Source organism: Balaenoptera physalus, assembly GCF_965194825.1.
Source record: "Balaenoptera physalus genome assembly, chromosome: 5".
Taxonomy (NCBI): domain Eukaryota; kingdom Metazoa; phylum Chordata; class Mammalia; order Artiodactyla; family Balaenopteridae; genus Balaenoptera; species Balaenoptera physalus.
Window position 1 is genome coordinate 33242025 of NC_138884.1, and position 19131 is coordinate 33261155.

Genomic DNA, 19131 nt, shown 5'->3' on the forward strand with positions numbered 1-19131 from the left:
TGTCTCTGGGGAACCCCTCAGTCCTGGCAAGCCAAGATGGCTGGTCACATACAACCTAGAAGGTTGAATTACGTTTCATTTCAAGGAATACTGCTAATTTGAAATGGCACGATGACACAGAGAAGAGTCAGAAGACCTAGGTTATAACTCCTGCCCCTACATTCATACTTCGGGGGAATTAATGTAAGCTATAGTTCCTTCCTCTGTATAGCACAGGATAATTATAACTGTATTGCAACACTGTTTTAAGAGCCACCTAAGAATACCCACGAAAGCACCAGGCACACTGTACATTCCCAAAAACCTTAGGGATTTTTTTCTCTGTATTTAAAGTAAGTAAATAATTTCAGGAGGGAATTCTGGTTACCGTTTTATCATTTTCTTTACATATAGTCAGTGGAATCCCATGCAAACTCATAAAATAAGACTGTCCTATGTATTAACTATTTAAAATAATGCATGAAATTTAATGCTTAAAAATAGTAACTGGGGCTTCCCTGGTGGCGCAATGGTTAAGAATCCGCTTGCCAATGCAGGGGACACAGGTTCAAGCCCTGGTCCGGAAAGATCCCACATGTTGCGGAGCAACTAAGCCCGTGCGCCACAACTACTGAGCCTGCGCTCTACAGCCCGCGAGCCACAACTACTGAAGCCCATGCACCTGGAGCCCGTGCTCCACAACAAGAGAAGCCACCGCAATGAGAAGCCCTCACACCGCGAGGAAGAGTAGCCCCCGCTCGCCACAACTAGAGAAAGCCCCCGCACAGCAATGAAAACCCAACGCAGCCAAAAATAAAAATAAATAAATAAATAAATTTATATATATTAAAAAAAAAAACAGTAACTGAACTTTTATTTTTACCTGAAGATTGTTGAAATTTACTGTCATAATTTCAAAGCACTCTGTCAAAGCCAAATATCCTCCAGGAACTCGACTCATCTTTTCGGTTGTGTAAGGTTCAATCGTTTCTTCAGCATCTACAGAAGAATAAGCTGGACTCTGAAATTTCACACTGGCTGGCAAACAGACCCCAGCAATGTCCTTAATACCCACCCTGGTAAGAGGAGGAATAAGAGAGGAAAAGGAGAAAGACAGGTTTGGTTTTTTGTTTGTTTTTTTTTTTTAAGAATCAAGTAACACCATCTAATATTGAATCCAGCAAAAATAAATATGAAAATGCAATAAAGCTTCATAGACAAAGGTTTCTTAAACACAATTATAAAAACAATCACTAACTATAAAGGAAAATAAATGATAAATAAGTGTACAATAAAATTAAGAACTCTGCTCATCAAAAGATACCCAGGAAGAAAGTAAAAAGGCAAGCCACTGAGTAAGAAAAGAGATTTATACTACATTACTCAACAAAGGGCAAATATCCAAAATATATTTTTAAATTCCCACAATAAAAGAAACACAAAAATAGGCAAAAGTCTTAGACACTGTACAAAAGAACATATCCAAATGACCAATACGCATATGAAAAGTTAGTCACCAGGGAAATGAAGTTAAAGCCATACTGCACAACCACCAGAATGGGGAAAATAAGTGTTGTAAGAATAGTTTCATACACTATTGGTAGGAATAGAAAATTAACAAGACCACTCTGGAAGACTTTTGTAGTTCCTGCTCAAGCTGAACATGACTATTCTAGATTCACTCTTAATATGGGAACCTCAGAGTGTCTGACATTTGCACTTTTAGGAACATAGACAACAGAAATTCATACATACCACCACCAAAAGAATGTTCAAGAATGTTTATAGCTGTGCTATTTCCAATACTTCCAACACTGGATATAACCTAAATGTCCATCACCAGCAAAACGGAGGAATGCACTGTGGTGTATTCATACAACAAGTATGAACAGTAGTTACCTACTAGTGAGGTTTTGGGATGATTTTTATTTTCTTCTTTTACTCATTAGTATTTCTTAACATGTAAATATGTTACACTTAACACTATCAAGTTATCAGATGGAGGGCCTCCTTAAAAAGTTCCAAAAAGATATGGATCCATATTTCAGCAAAATAAAAAAATTCATTAATGTTCGAGAAAAAAATGTAACCAAGAAACTTCTATAACTAAAATAATTTTTCACCTGTATCACACTTGATAAATCTCAGAATCTCAAGGGTAGAAAGATCCTAAAATTTCATCCCACCCAAACAGAAAACATTATAATATCAATAGTTATTAAGAAGAAAAAAATGGGAGAAATAAAATTATTTTCACATTGGAAATTTTTACTTCACTTTCTCGAAAATCAGTCTTAACTTAGTATTTTTCTCATGAATCTATCACACATCAAAAGGATACTAAGTTGTATCAAAATTAATTTCCCACTAGGAAACTGAAAGCTGATTTGAATCCTAGAGTTCTATTTTCAAAGAAAGTTTAAAAAAAGCAAAAAGAAAATTAAGACTGGAATAAACATCATGAATTTAAAGGTCAGAAAACTACACATTCTCATCCAAATAAATGTCCACTAAATAACCTCTGAAGTACAGTCTATGCCTTAAAATTACTATTTTTTAATATTTACTATTTAAAAAATCACTTACCTATGATGTCTTCTTATCTCTGCACATTCTACTGCCATCCCAAATATAACAGCACTTGCCGGTATAACTTTCCCATATTTTTCACAATTACCATTTTCACTTTTGGTCTAAAAATATAACAATAAAAATTATATTCTGTTATATTTATGTCAAAATATGTGTGTCAGGGGCTTCCCTGGTGGCGCAGTGGTTGAGAGTCTGCCTGCCAATGCAGGGGACACGGGTTCGAGCCCTGGTCTGGGAAAATCCCACATGCCACGGAGCAACTAGGCCCATGAGCCACAACTACTGAGCATGCACGTCTGGAGCCTGTGCTCCGCAACAAGAGAGGCCGTGACAGTGAGAGGCCCGCGCACCGCGATGAAGAGTGGCCCCCGCTCGCCGCAACTAGAGAAAGCCCTCGCACAGAAACGAAGACCCAACACAGCCAAAAATAAATAAATAAATAAATAAATTTTTTTTAAAAAATGTGTGTATGATGGCAAGCTATGAAAATTTATCAGAAAAAAACTTAAAAAAACAATAATTAAGATAAGCAAGACTTCCCTGGTGGCACAGTGGTTAAGAATCCGCCTGCCAATGCAGAGGACACGGGTTCGAGCCCTGGTCCTGGAAGATCCCACATGCCACGGAGCAACTAAGCCTGTGCGCCACAACTACTGAGCCTGCGCTCTAGAGCCCGAGAGCCACAACTACTGAGCCCACGTGCCACAGCTACTGAGCCCACGTGCCTAGAGCCCATGCTCCGCAACAAGAGAACCCACCGCGATGAGAAGCCCGCGCACCGCAACAAAGAGTAGCCCACACTTGCTGCCACTAGAGAAAGCCCGCGCGCGCAATGAAGACCCAATGCAGCCAAAATAAATAAATTAAAATAAATAAATTTAAAAAAATAAAGTACACATCATGGGAAAGACAGAAGTTCATTAAAAAAAAAAGATAAGCAGGTTAAGGGGTTTTTTCCCTTTAAAAAGTTTCTTTTATTTTCATTGCTATATATATGTATATGTATATATATCATATATACATACACACATATATATGTGTGTGTGTGTGTGTGTGTATATACATTTTTTTTTTTTTCAGTACAAATAGGAAGGAAGGGAGGGAGGGAGGCGGGGAGCTAGAAATCTCGAAGTCTGCATACAACAAAAGACTATTCAGTATGACTTTAACTGACAGGCCAAAATCACCATTACCTACTGGAAAAACAAACTGCTCTTCAACCTTTCATTAGCTATTTTAAATCCAAATCATTTTCTGTAAGTATTAAATTCTTATTAAATGTTAAAATCCTTTCATTCATAATACATATATACAAACTAAATCTACAATTTACTGGGCCACAGTAGAGGATTTCAATGCAAAATATAACTTGGCAATTGTAAGAATCAGTCCCGTCCAAGCAGTAGCCTGGGTCCAACTGGTACCTTAAAACCATACCACGCCAGTTATCACTATATTCCCTTTTGATAATCTGCCAAAAAATACAAGCAGTGAAGGCTGTGAGACTTAAAGTACTTCCCATTCTCAACCCTACTCAAGAATTCCAGAGTCAATCCCTTCATAACGTAATCTCAATTCCTAAGAATTCTGTCCTGGAGTGTTTTTTGCCTATATACACCATTTGGGCACACAAGTATACACCGCACTATGTTATTAAATGTTTTTTCACACTGATTTCGTTCCAACAGTACAGTATGCACCTCAAGAGTGGGATGTATCTCATACTGATTTGCAATTATGCTAGGGGCTCAATAAATTATCTACTGAATAATGAATTCTTAATCAAATGTAAGTGTTTTCATGCTGCTTACCTTTGGCTGCAAAAGTAAATGCTCCCATGCATGAATCAAACTCTCCACAATTCCTTCTCCAAATAAACCTGCATCGACAGTTTCTGTTACAACTAGGGACACTCTATAGAATGATTTTTTAAAAATATATGTAAGTAAAATATCATGCTATTTATATAAAAGATGTCAAAGCTGAGAGCAGAAAGGAAGAGCATATTATAGAAACAGTTCATATGTAAAATTTTCTAATACATTTTGTGTTTAATATCTACCCTTGAATCTTGAGGAAGATTCAGGCTCCTCTGTTCTCCACTGGCAGCTTCCTGGCGGGGACAGTAGTGGGAGTACACGACCTTCACTTGACCCCCTGCCTCTTGGATTATTCTTTCATTGCCTAAATCCTAAGGAGTGGTTCATACCCATTACCTTTACCAGTCCCCCTCCTTAACTCTGAGTAACTGGACTTCTATCCCCAACACTCTATAAAAATACTCTCTATCATCAGTGACTCCCTGACTTACCAAAATGAATACTCTTTATTGGTTCTAATTTTCCTTGATCTGTAAATAACATTTAGTGCAGGTGAGGAGGCCTGCCCCTCAAAATCCTTCCTCTACCTCTGCTGCGTTTACCTCTACACACTGAGTGTCCCTCTCCTGTTACTTCTCTTGCTTTACCCACACCTGTGAGTTTTCACGAAAGCCTAATCCACAGAGCTCTGATCTTCTGTCCATTCCTTCTTTCTAGAAAATTTCACTCAAAGACACACCAAAAAAATTTCTCCCTTCTCTGAACCTCTTTACTACTTAGTGCCAGTATCGTTCATTTGTGTAATTAGAAGATAAAGATATTTTCATGAATATTCCTTATCTTCCTATCTAGACTGTAGGTGCCTTAAGGACAGAAACAACTTTGGTATCTCCTACAGTGCCTAAGCCCAGTATTATATATATTCACAAAATTTTCAATACTTATGATTGCAAATATTTAGAACATGGAAGGTATCTCAAATCATCTATTCCAACATCTTCAAGTCTCTAGATTTGCTCAAGGTCAAAATAAATTATTATTATTATTACTGAACCATATCTCTTAATTCAAAGCCAACAGATCCTTCTACAACACCATCTGTGACAAAAATGTAGATTAAATTAACATAACTTTGATTCATGCTATGGACTGAATTGTGTACCACCAAAATTCATGCTGAAGCCCTAACTCCTAGCATGACTATACTTGGAGATAGGATCCTTACGAGGTAATTAAGGTTCAGTGAGGTCATAAGGGTGAAGTCCTAATCTGATAGGGCGTGCGTCCTTATAAAAGTGGAGGAGACAGCAGTGGTCCCTCTCTCCTCACATGCACAGAGGACAGGCCACGTACGGACGCACAGGAAGGCCATCTGCAAAGCTAGGAAGAGAGCTCCCATCAGAAACCAAATTTGCCAGCACCCATGATTATGGACTTCTAGCCTCCAGAGCCGTGAGAAAATAAATGTCTGTAGTTTAAGCTACCTGGTCTGGTATTTTGTTAATAGCAGTCTGAGCAGACTAAGACAATTAAGGACACCGTTTATTTCTATAAAATGGTATAATATCTGCCTCAACAATCTAACAGGACTTCTTTCATGAGAACACACGTAGAGACCATTGAAAAGCATAACTATTATGTAAATATAAATATTATCATACATATATGGAAAAAGACTTTAAAATCATAGTCCCAATGACGAGAGGGTATAAAAAAGCCCTGTTTCAATGTAAACTGAATTTAAATAAGATGAAAAGATAGACTACCCAGGAGAGGTAGTAAAGCAAGTGCTACTCAGAGAAAACTCTGTATCTAAAATGATAGTGTACTGGACCAGAGGATTTTTAAATCCCCTCTAGCTCTAAAATTCCATCCCCTTGTGATATGGATCAAGGTGAAATAACATACTAAAAAGCTAAGACTTATAAGATAATATTCAAAGCATCTGAAGGGCCCAAGTCAAAATACATTGACAGCTGACGCTTCCAAAGCCAAAGCCTGTCCTTCATTTTAGCCAGGGATATTAACACCAAATGTGATTAAGTCCATCAAGCTTCATCTACTCACGCATTATTTTTAAGTACAATTTTTAAATAGTTATTGACCACACAGAAGGACAACTAGAACACTGAAATTAACAAAGGTAAAGTAACTTGCTAAAGCTGAAGTTTATGTATTAAATCCCCTGCCACAAATTTTTCTCAAGATTTTTAAATCTTTTTTATCAAGAATATGACCTTACTATGAAAATCCATCTTATGCTGAACTATCCTATATCTGCATCTTTACAATATAAGGGTTTTAGCATTTTTGTTTGGACTAGAAGCTAGAAATGTGAATATCTTAATTTTTTTTTAAAAAAAACAGTGGATTATAAACAGTAAAATTAGTTCACATCATAATACCTTTCAGGAATGTGTTTTGGAATTTCTATGTCAAGCGACTTCATATGTAAGAGTTTGATCCCTGCTTCCATCTCGTTTGCTGCCACTACATCACAGGCAAGTTCATACATGGTCTTGGATAACTCACAGGCATACACCAAGTGCGCGCCAGCTTTTTTAGCAAACATGCTACAAGAGGAAAAAGTGTTCCATCAAGAAAAAATAATCTACTGTAATTTTTCAAATTTTAGTGGAATTATAATGCTTAAACATGAGGTTTTCCTTTTATTTTTTTAACACAACCATTATTCGTTCTGCATTTTGAAAAATGAACTAATATTCTTGTCAAGCAATAAATCATACAATAAATCACGACATTCACCTTATTAAAACACAACTGGCATGCAGAATGCTAATAGACTTTAAACAACTAGATTCAACCAGAATGTTAATGTAAAAAGTACTCTTAAAATTCAGTATTTAAAATTTCAATGATAACCCCAAATTTTTCTCGGTGGTTATGTCGAGTTCTTAATTAAGTAAAAGTTATAGTGAAAAATACAATAATAATAGTTCCATGAATAATCATAACAAGATGATGAGAAATAAATTAAACTCTATTTTTAAATTCTGCTGTTAAAGTTTCCATATTTGGTAAAATCCTTAATTTACATTAGTTTATATGTATACATAATTAAAACACAATTCCAACAAACCTTAGTATTCCAGTTCCTGCTCCAATGTCCAAAACACTTTTGGAGCCCAAACAAACCGCCTTTTGGATTGCTGCGTTATAAATCGTATTCCTTCTGGTGTCATTAAGCATGATAAAGTGCCAGCGTTCCACCAACCAGTTTGCAACACGATAAAAATTCTCCTTTGCGTCACTGAAATCCGGGTTTAGCTTCATTGCTTTACGAAAATACCCAGCTGCTTCATCTCTAAAGCCCATTCTAGAGTAAAAAGTAACAGACAAAATACTCAACTATATACTATCCATTACAGTGCCTTTGTTCGTGCCACCCATCTGGCCTGAGAACCCCCTCACCAGCACCCCAAATCCTACCCAACCCAAGCACCATCTCCTTGGGAAGCCTTCTGTGAGGACTGCAATTCTCATTCACTTCTCTCCTTTCGGCATCCCTTTTATATGTATGCATTCCAGGACACTAACAACTAACCAACTATGAATTACTACTTTACCATGGTAGAGTAGAGGCTCTCCTAGTCATCCTCCATTTAAACAACTTTCTAGAACACCAGTGGTTTCTAAAAAGCACTCCCTCTGTAAAAGATATTAACGCCTATGGCTAAGAGGTGCCTCTTTGCTGTGCCTGCATACCTTTTCCCTCAGCAATTGAGTTGAATGGTCATCAAGAGTCAGTTGTAGGGCAGGAATAAAGATGTAGACATAAGAGAATGGACTTGAGACACAAGCTTCCCCCACTTGGGAGGGGGAAGCTGGGGCGAAGTGAGAGTAGCATCGACATACATACACTACCGAATGTAAAATAGCTAGCTAGTGGGAAGCAGCCGCATAGCACAGGGAGATCAGCTCGGTGCTTTGTGACCACCTAGAGGGGTGGGATAGGCAGGGTGGGAGGGAGACGCAAGAGCGAGGGGATATGGGGACGTGTATGCATGTGGCTGATTCACTTTGATGTACAACAGAAACTAACACAGTACTGTGAAGCAATTATACTCCAATAAAGATCTATTAAAAAAATAAAATAAATAAGACACAACAATGTAATGCACAGCACAGGGAATACAGTTAATTAATATTTTATATTAACTTTATATTGAGCATAATCTATAAAAATGCAGAATCACTATGTTGTATACCCGAAAGTAATATAATATTGTAAGTCAACTATATTTCAGTAAAAAATAAGTAAATAAATAAGTCTAAATTTAAAAAAAGAGTCAGTTGTATTTGCTGCCAGACCAGTTTACACCAGTCGCACTTGTTATTATTATATATTTTAATTAAATACAAAAGAAACCAAATAAATATGACTGCAAAAAGAGAGGCATTGTGTCTAAGGAAAAAAGTTAAAGGTGAGTCACCCAAAAAACTACTACTAAATTAGATGTGAGCAAATCAATAATAAAAGACAGGGGGAGAAAACTATCAAACCATCCAGAACAGTGTTTCTTAAACTATCTATGATAAAGAACGCCCTTTCCTTTTAAAATATCTAAGTACCTGTAGACCAACACACTTGCACTGCACGTGATTAGTTAGTGTGCAACTCCCACACCAGACTTCAGCAGCGAGTGGTCCATGCTCTCCTCAACAAGGGAGTTCCCTGACCACATGCTTGGATTTAGAGCTATGTCAAACTGCTACATACATTTCTAACTGATTGCTCACAATTTTTATACTTCTCTGTCATTGACTGGTAATCTGTGGCTCACACCAGTGTGTGGTCCACACACTGAAGAGAACTAAGCTAGTAGAACCCTTTTACACTCATACTTCTTCACAAGCACCTCTAAGCATTCTGCCAATTTTAAAGATTGAATCAGACTATTCATTTTGGGTATGGTTTAAGCAAAAAAGACATTCTGGAACCCAAACAGGGAACGGCACTCTTACAAAAGGAAATAGCAAATTTCCAGGAAGTTCCAGAGAACAGTTTTACAACAAATTCCCTGGCAAGGGACCACAGGGACTTCTCTGCCATCCTGTGAATGAGGGCTATGTCCTCTCCAACAAGGTCTGGATCTCAGCCCAGTGAGAGGAACTCTTCCTTGGATGCTCTATCTCAGCCCCAGGGGCAGTGGCTATTATGTAGTATAAGATGTAACATTATTACATATTATATCTGCTATTCCTATATTCTTTTCAATTCTCTTCTTACTAGCCAACCCTTCATTACTCTGATCCCCTGTTATAATTAATAATTGTTTATATTAAACTTCCCGTGTTCGAATTAGTGTACGACAATTTATCCAATCTGGACTGATGCAGAATAATCCTTAACTAGTAATACTGAAACCACTACATACCTGAAGAGATGCTCCCCCATACTATTGCAAATCACTTCATCATCAGGAAACAGTTCCAAGGCTTGCTCATAGCAACCAAGTAGGTCTTGTGTTCGACTGAGTGCATCAAGTTCTTCAGCCCATCTGAAGAGCGTATACTGAAAAGTTTCCTTTACAAAAGAGAAAACAGTAAATTAGTCAGTAACATAAATGATGAAAGAGGGAATTCCCTGGCAATCTAGTGGTTAGGACTCCGAGCTTTCACTGCTGAGGGCACGGTTCAATCCCTGGTCAGAGAACTAAGATCCCACAAGCCGCATGGCGCAGCCATTAAAAAAAAAAAAGATGAAAGAATATTCAACACTGGTTGAAGATTCCACAGAAAATAAAACTTAGCTATAACTGAAAATCACCTTAAGTTTAATTTAGCTTTAATAGGCCCTGTTGCTAAATAAACAAATGCGTAAATGCATAAATTTTACCACCTACATGGCAGTAACATGCAGAATTAAGACAGTTTGACCCCTCTGCAAAATCTCTCCATACTTGGCTGCCATATCATATTCTCCACCAACCTCTTTTTTGTGGGCTCCTATGTTTTAGCGGTACTTCCTTGACCGTCTTCTCTTTTCTCATGCATCCCCAGTGCATTAACTATCACCTATGTGTTGACAGATGCTACATCTACATCTCCAATTGAGACCCTCTCTCCTGAACCTCAGACCCATAGTTACCACTCCCTATTGGTCATCTCAACCAGGGACCCTCAGCCATCTCAAATTCAGCTCAACCCAAATATTTCCTGATCGGTGTGCAAAGAATACCAATGAACAACATAACATAAATCCTGTTCCTATCCTCAGAGAGGCCTCAGAGAGAGAAATATAACATACAATTTTGAAAACATTCAAAATGTTCTAAACTGAACCCATCGTATTCCTCTCACACAGGATATAAGGTTAAGGTACCACCCAACCTCAGAATAAGAAGTCACGTTAGAATGCTACCTTAACTCCAGTACAATTAATTTGAAACCCAGCCAATTCTCTCTCATTATAGTTATATCTGTCACCTCGTCTCCCCTGCACTGTTACAACGTGGTCCTTGTAACCACTTGCTGGACTACAGGAAGAGTCTTCCCACTGTCACCCTAGCTCCAATTACACCTCCGCCAAACATTCTCCACACTGCAACCCAGGGCAAAGAGAGAAGGCGTTAGTCAGGAACACATTTTATATCATCTTCACATATTTTATACAGAAGAGTTTATACCTGAAACTGAATTTTGATGGATTTTACTAGAGAGACAAGGAAAGGAAGAAGACTCTAGGATGTGAGGGGAAAAAACACAGATTATATTAAATGGATCAGGGAATTTACAGGTAAGCAACTTGGTGTGGCTGAGGTGTGAGGATGGGGAGTAGAAGGAAATAAGACTAAAGAGATAGGTCTTTCACAGAGGACCCTGCAAAGAAATATGGGACTCAGTTCTGCAGGAAACAGAGCTAGTTAGTTAACCCTGCTGAACCCTACCAGGCAAAGAAATACAAACTTTAGATAATACTTTTAATACACACTAAATATAAAAAAAGATATTTTCCCTGTTTTATGAAAGAGGAAACTAACGAACAAAGAACTGAGGAAAAAGCACTTGGATTGATCCATTATTCTACTTCTGCCTACCTAAAAGAGCAAACTGTATCTCACAGCATAACACGTTCTCCTCCCTGAGGCCAGCTGATCCTGAAATTTAAATGTCTATATGCTACTGACATCTACTGGGTAGAAGTCAGGGGTGCTGCTAAACATTCTACAATGCACAAGACAGCTTTCCACAACGAAGATACCATCCAAAATGTGAATAGTACTGAGGTTGAGAAACCCTGGGTGAAATAAAGCAAAGTAGCTTCAGGCTGAAAGTTGAATGCAAAATTAAGTTAAATCACTTTTTGAAATTTAGATTCTAAAACAACTTGAAAAAAATGTACAGCATTTCAACAGAATAACTGTCGCAAATAATCCAATAACTGAAACGTAAAGAATGCATCATCAAATGATTACTTTAGGCTAATTCCAAACTTAATTCAACATTCGTTCCACGTAACAGTAGAGACAAGTGCAAAGATCCTGGGGCAGGGACTTTCTAGAATTAGATATAGGAGGTGGCAGAAGATCACCTGAGGCCTCATGCAATATAAACTTCGGAATTTTGAATGAAATGGAAGTTTTGAAATAGAGAAATGGCATCATCTGGCTTTTATTATGAAAAGCTCGTACTGGATGTGTTGCGGTAGGTTGCAGGAGAAAGCCTAGTTTCGAGCCTGAGCCTATTGCAAAAGTCAGAAGGAGATGACTGAAGCTTGAATCAGGGTAGTAAAAAAGAAGGTGGTACGAAGGGATACGATTCTGGATATATATTTCGATGGTGCAGCAGACAATATTTTCTGATACGCTGGTTGTGGTTACGAACAAAAGAAGAGTCAAGGGTGAACAGTAAACATTAATAACCACCACCAAGCACTCATAGTACCCCCCTCCAATTTATTTATGTATTCATTTATTTATACGAGCAGAAGACAGGATCTGCCTGCAAGCGAGAGAAACAAGGGCCCTCCTCACCTTCACATCGTCTTTCAGCTCCGGCGCCAGGCTGAGCACGAGGAGGTAGTGGGCATAGGCGGTGCCGAAGTCCTGGGCGCCCAGGCAGTGCTCTGCGCTCTGCAAGGACCGCGACACCAGCTCGTCCCGCCCGGCTGCCCCGGCGCCCCGCCCGGCTGCCCTGGCGCCCCGTCCGGCACCCCGGCGGGGCCTGGGCCGCAAGTTCGGCATGGCAGAGTCACCGGCCGAAATCTGCGCTTGTATCACCAAAGGGAAGATGCTTTGGTTAACGGAAGGCGCAAACTATCTAGGTGCTCACACTTCCACGTGACTAACCAGAGCCCGAGAACCGGAACAGGAAACCTATTCCCCTAAGACTGCAAGCGCTCCCACCTCTGCCAGGCAGAAACCCCGCCCCCTCCCCAAGGGGCGGGTCCCATCGCCGCCGGCGCACGCTTCGCGAACGGCAGCGCGCCCGACGTCGGCACGTCGCGGCCCGCCCCCTCCCGTGGGAGGGGAGGTGCGGGGCGGCCATTGCGCTTGCGCGTAGAGGATGTTTCGTAACTGTTTCTTCCATGTTCGCGTCTCTCCCGTCTCTCCGGCTGGAAGCGGAGCTTTCTGTCCCTTTTTCCTGGCCTTTAGGAGTGTGTGACCTCAGCTACGAGACCTCCCTCGGCCGACTCAGTCAGCGCGAGGGACGTGGGTGTGTATGAGGAGAGACGGTCAGGCAATTGTGATGTTTAAGGCCTTTGGGTCGTGATGCACCAAATCTCATGGTGGCGAGAGTGGAAGGAACCCGGAGATAGCAAAAGCACCCTAAATGGAGCAGAGGAGATGCTTTCACTGGCATTTTAAAAATCATCCTCACAAAACTCGGTGAGGTGGACCTTTGGGTCATACTCATCTTACAGACCGAGAGGGACATCCTGAGAAGTCACTTGCCCAAGATCACAGAACAGGTCGTAGCATAGGCACGGCTCAAACCCGTGTCACTGGCTCCCTGTTCAGTTTTCTTTCAAACGAGCTTAGGGTTTATCTCACTGTTCGGTGTATCACCACTGTATAGTGGTTACATTTTAAAAGTTTTTTTTTACATTCAAGTGTGGACGCTAAGGTAGATTGAGAACTTTTAAATGGAGGGGTGGTGCGTAGGAATTACAGCTGAAAAAAGTCTCTCTTGCCCCTGGTTTCGTACATGCTGACGGTGAGTATTTAAGAAACAAAAAAATTGAGCAATTTTCCGTATCAAACTGACAAACTTTGGGGGCTCCTTCACTCTCAAAAGTTCATCATTTATGTGCCTTTTTGCCTTCTCTTTTGACCTGATTATCTGAAGCACCCTTCCTGTGAGCCCACATGTAAATCCTAATCAGTTCTTCAAAGCCCAGATCACTATATTGTGACCTGCTGCCCTAGTCAGAAAGTTCCTCAAAGACAGGATCTGTTCTTAACCATTTTTTAACTTTGCACCTAGCAGAGTCTGGCTCAAAGTAAGTACTCATATTTTTTAATTTTAGCGGAAACTACATCCCCCGACTCCTAGGTTTTGCACTTAGACTTTCCCAACCACTTAAGGTCCTTATTTCTTTCTCAACCTCAATCGCTGCTTTACTAAATTTAAGATTGAATTGTATTTATTTCACTATGTAGAGGGAAGTCATCAATAACTGATCTATAATAAGAGTAGAAGAGAGTTTTGAGCCAAACTGAGAAGTATAGCCTGACAAACAGCCTCTTGGGTAGCTCTGAGGAACTGTTCCAAGGAAACGTGGTTTCAGCACAGTTTTATATCTTGTCGGAACAAAGAATATCAAACGCGAGAGGGGTACATTCTTTCAAGGTGTCAAAAAAGACAGCATCACATACACAGTCAGTATGGCCTTGTGCCTGGGAAGGGAGCCTTGTCATCTAAGGAGTACTAGCATTGACCATTGACGTCCCAGGAAGAGGGAGACATTTATCTCTATCTTAAAAATGGACATATTACTTCTGGACGAGGCACCCTTTTCTTTAATGGTTAAAGCAAATGTACAATGTATGTTTAATAGGCCACAAAACAGGCTGTTCTGGTTAGCATAAAGTTTAAGTTAAATCATGTGTAAGCAAGAATGTCTTCCCCATACCTCAGTATATGAAAATTTCTTCCTTCATCACCTCACACAACTGAAATGCTAAGGACTTAGTCCCAGTGCGATGTGGTAGAACGTGAAAAGACTTTTAAAAAAATACATGCATTCTAGTCCAAGCTTGGTCCTTTCTGGCCCATTTAAGAACCTTTCCTTAAGAGTCATTATTTGTAAGAAGGCCTAACAAAGCTACCTTTCCTACTTTGGACACAAGATTGATATGACCATCAAATGAGATACTATATACAAAAGCATTTTATATATAATATATACATATTTAATGCTATGCGTTGTTACTATTATCTAGAGTCATTTAAAACTTAGCTGGATTATTAAAATAAAAATTAAGTCACCGACACCTTTAAGCATTTGATCAGAAGCCTATGCAACTCATATCCTTTAAGAGTCAGATGTAATTGGCTGGAATGTCTTTCCAGAAAGCAGAGGGAGACCTCCCAATCATTCTCTCCAGAGATTTTGGTTTGGAGAAATCACTTTAGACTTCATCATTCTAGTCACTTCTTTGAGTCCCTGCTCTGAGTTATGCAGTACTTCATTTTACAGATTATCTTGTACTCCAGGGTCTGCTTTCCCATTCCACAGGGCAAGGTTTCTTTTGTCTTGTTTTGCCTTGTTTTGTTCTTTGGTCTGTTTGGTTTGTGAGATAACCAAACTACCTAAAACATTTAGACTGCATGAAACTGAAAGTGGACATATTATAACCAAGTCAACATAGGCTGAGATGGAGGGAAAGCTTGACAGGAAGTGGAGAAAGGGCAGAGAAGAAATAAAAGAAGCCAACTTGGGCTGTTTCATCATCTCCTACCGTATCAACCTGTGGGCAGTGACTACTTGAAAAAAATGGAACTAACACAAATGACATGGAACATTTGCTCACTGTAAGAAACTGAGATAGAAAACATTTTAAAAACTATTTTCTCTTCTTTTATTACCTCATTCCTAACTGAGACAGAATTACTCAAGATTATGTATATTTATTGAAAGTAACTGTATTTATTGCGATTACCTTTTACTTCTTTTGAAAGGACCCTATATTTGATCACGAAGAACCCTGAGGCATGATGCAAAACAAATGCAGAATACACATTTTACTTCTTGATCCTTAGTCAAAGCTTTCTTTGAAAATATTGAAAGCATCGTTCTTTTGTTCACCGTAGCCTTCCCCCTCCCCAACCAAAACTGTTATCTTTAACGACTCTTGAGAGTCTATTTGATTCCTTCATTTATATGCTCTTTTTTCACCCTCTTTTAGGGTTCTAAGAAAAACCTCACTGATGGAGAAAACCACTGCTGACTCAGAGGCAGGTTTAATTGTGGTTGTCTTTCACCATGTTCTGGGCAGCTTGTCCACAAACCACACACGTCAAACAAGGAAGCAAAACCAACTGAAGGGCTCTCAATCAGCTTTCCAGTGTGCAAAAGCTGAAGGTTAATGGGGGGAAAAGGCTCACAGGAAGTTCATTAACAAGGGATAAACAGACACAAGGTATCTTGGATTTATACATGCTGTGGAGAGTCATATCTTTTTGTGTGATCTTGGTCGTTTTATGGTTTGGAGTCTTGTTCTCAACTTTGTTCATTTTAGGATCATTTGAGGAACTTTTAAACAATATCCACACCTGGGCCTCATTTCCAAATTGCTGATTTAATTGGCATGGGGTGGAGTCTGGGAATGAGTATTTTTAAAGAGCTCCCTGGTGAGTCTAATGTGCATGCGAGGGGTGCAGGGTATGGGGCAGTCTTCTATAGGGGTTGTTAGGGTATTTGAAGTATTTAGGGTATGCAGTATAGGCATAAAGGCAATGTAGGGAGTAGAAATATAATTTATGACTTAACAAGAATTATGAAGAGTCTCTCAACTAAATTCTTGTGAGTTGAAATGATTGTTATATGATGAAGAATAGAATGTTCATCATACTGAATTACTTGTTGGAGAGAAAATTTTATAGTTTAATCAACAAAACACTACAGCCATAGGCCAACTGCTTGGGTATTAAAATTTGCGTTAATGCGTTCTCACTGCTAAATAATCCCAGTTTCTTCAATGTTTTCAAAGCTTTTACTATAATTGGGAATTTTGTTGTTGTTGTTTTACATAGCCCTTTCTAACTGTCCCATGTACATTTCAAAATCTAGAACTCAAAGTTAGATATAAAACTAACAATGGCCAGACCAACGCTGAGTTCAAAATCTGAGTGTACGGGGGCCTGTAATAATGTGACAATAAAGGTCAGAGACACTGAGAGAGAAAATCCATGTATTGAGTGCTGCTCTACACCAGGCACCATGCTTGGTTCTGGAGAACCTGCCTGAATCTCCTGCTGGAAATGCCAACCAAAGTGGTGGTGCCAGGGATGGATTCCAAGTCATCTGAATAGAGCATGTCCTAACAAAACACTCAGGCAAATGCTAAAAGTCCATTTGAGAGGCAAGAATCTAAACCTGGGAGTCACCTCAGCTCTTTGCACTCCTCTCCCTAGTCCCCATCGATCACTGCTCGTCCAGGGCCCAGAAGGAAAACGACTCAGAGGGCTTATTAATTAAAGAGAGTTTAACCAAAGGACTCTTTACAGAGCTCAGGGAAGTTAAGGGAGTCAACAGGGTTTGTGAGGTACCCACAGACCTGAAGAAGCAGAAGGAGAGGACTGTATTACCAGAACCAGAAAGAGTCGTAGTTATGGAAGAGGGACCACCTAGATGGAACTATAGCCGTAAGCAGAGGAGAGAATTCCCTGACCTTTTTCTCCCCCTGACCGCCAATCTCTTACTAATGCCTCCTACTAGCAGAACCCAATCCAAAGCCAGCCAGTAAGGGACTTTGGATGATACAGTCTAGAGAGCCAGCCACCCGCCAGGGCACAGAGGTGGGCAAAGAAAGGTAGAAAATGGTGCTGTAGGGCAAACGGAGAATAACCAGCATAATTACCAAGTTTTACCTCTTTACTTCCTCAATTTTTAAAAATCTGCCCTCTCCTCTCCATGCTTATTACCACCGCCTGCATTCATCATCTTTTAACCTTTCACCTTGTCTGTTATAATGGCCTTTTCATCATCCAGCCTTCAGTCATGCACCCCTTAAATTTATCTTCCATGCTGAAGCTAGAACAATCTAAAAAGCAAATTTCCCGTTCAGTGGCTCCCCAACACCTATAGCTGTGTATTATAAACTTTTAAAAAATTATTTGTGTGGAGAATCATTCTAAATCCTAATTAAAGATTTCCCTTAGAAAAGGGGAAGCAAGAGTCATGTTGAATGTGTAAATTTACACACTGAGGTTGTTTGGTTTAGAATGTACATTTGAATAAATGCATTAAAGATCTGGGGTTCCTTAGTGGTTAAAAGCCCCAAGAATTTCTACTTATAGTGTCCTCCCCGAGCAAAATAAAATAGTTGACCCCATTAGAATTGACCCGTGTTAGTAAATGAGTTGATAAGGACACAGCCTCAACTTCTTTTGTAGCAACCTTGGGGGAACTGGACCATCAAAGTACAGTAAGTTCCCTACACACGAACGAGTTCCATGCCAAGAGTGCGTTCGTAAGTCCAATTTGTTCGTAAGTCCAACAGAGTTAGCCTAGGGACCCAACTAACACAATCGGCTATATAGTACTGTAATAGGTTTATAATACTTTTCACACAAATAATACATTAAAAAAAGTAAAGAAAACATTTTTTAATCTTACAGTACAGTACCTTGAAAGGTACAGTAGTACAGTACAGCAGCTGGAATATAGGGGCTGGCATCGAGTGAACAGGCAAGAAGAGTTACTGACTGGAGGAGGGAGAGGAGGTGGGAGATGGTAGAGCTGAAGGATCGTCAGCAATAGGAGATGGAGGGCAAGCTGCAGTTTCGCTCACGCCTGAAATTGATGGCACAGTTTCTGGTTCCTTGCTGGATTCAATTCTATTTACCCTCTTGAAAAAAAGATCTAGTAATGTCTGGGTAGTAGCTCTTTTTTTCTCATCATAGATGACACGGTAGCACTGGGTTGCATTTTGAACGGCTGCTGCAAACTTCATGTACCGTTCTACGTTTGAGTCCTGTGCCTCAAAAACTAACAGTGCCCCCTCAAATAAAGAAAATCCCCTTGCCATTTCCTGCGTTGTGAATCTCTTTGGTTCTTCAGTTACTTCTTCTTCCTCTTGTCTCTCTTCGTCCTTTCTCTGGGCCTCCAATTCCTGGCGCTTCTTAGCAGTACCAGCTACATCACCACTGCTTTTACACTTGCTTCCGGACATGCTGGGCTTGAAATAAAGATACTGCACTACTGTATACAGTACTGTACAGTAAAGTACACAAAAACAACCACTTGCAGAGGATGCACGTGCGTGACAATGTATGCCAGGCACGTGAACTAGCTTACGTGATTGGACATGCAAATGCACGTTTGCATCTTTGAGAGTTTGCAACTCAAAAGTTCGTATGTAGAGGACTTACTGTACAGGCTTTCTTTTCAAATGGTAGAGAGGAGATAAATTGACTTTAAAAAGACTAAGCCCTGGTCCCAGGCTAGGCTTGCTGGGGTTGGCCTTTTACACCCTTTGCATTGAAGGACTCTCTGTAAGACCCACTTTTAAGGAGACGCTTTAGCTCAGTGATTGTGAGATGAAATACA

The 19131-nt window shown here is 39.8% G+C and overlaps 1 protein-coding gene and 1 long non-coding RNA gene across 3 annotated transcripts in view; one reads left to right on the forward strand and one right to left on the reverse strand.

Moving 5' to 3' along the window:
* The window catches only part of PRMT9 (protein arginine methyltransferase 9), a 29913-nt gene extending 17127 nt beyond the window's left edge, over positions 1-12786 (reverse strand). The window contains exons 1-7 of one of the 2 annotated variants that reach the window (XM_082463354.1): positions 12389-12786; positions 9791-9939; positions 7492-7728; positions 6797-6964; positions 4383-4485; positions 2566-2672; positions 863-1055 (exon numbers count right to left, since the gene is read on the reverse strand). In XM_082463354.1, the coding sequence (XP_082319480.1) occupies positions 863-1055; positions 2566-2672; positions 4383-4485; positions 6797-6964; positions 7492-7728; positions 9791-9939; positions 12389-12598 (1167 nt within the window). In that variant the 5' untranslated portion in view covers positions 12599-12786. The remainder of the gene's footprint in view (positions 1-862; positions 1056-2565; positions 2673-4382; positions 4486-6796; positions 6965-7491; positions 7729-9790; positions 9940-12388) is intronic. The other variant, XM_082463353.1, reaches the window with a different exon arrangement.
* Positions 12787-12905: 119 nt separating this feature from the next.
* On the forward strand, positions 12906-18617 carry LOC309661628. Its single transcript, XR_014264116.1, has 2 exons — positions 12906-13571; positions 15767-18617. It is a non-coding gene; the product is annotated as an uncharacterized lncRNA (long non-coding RNA).
* Positions 18618-19131: the final 514 nt, after the last annotated feature.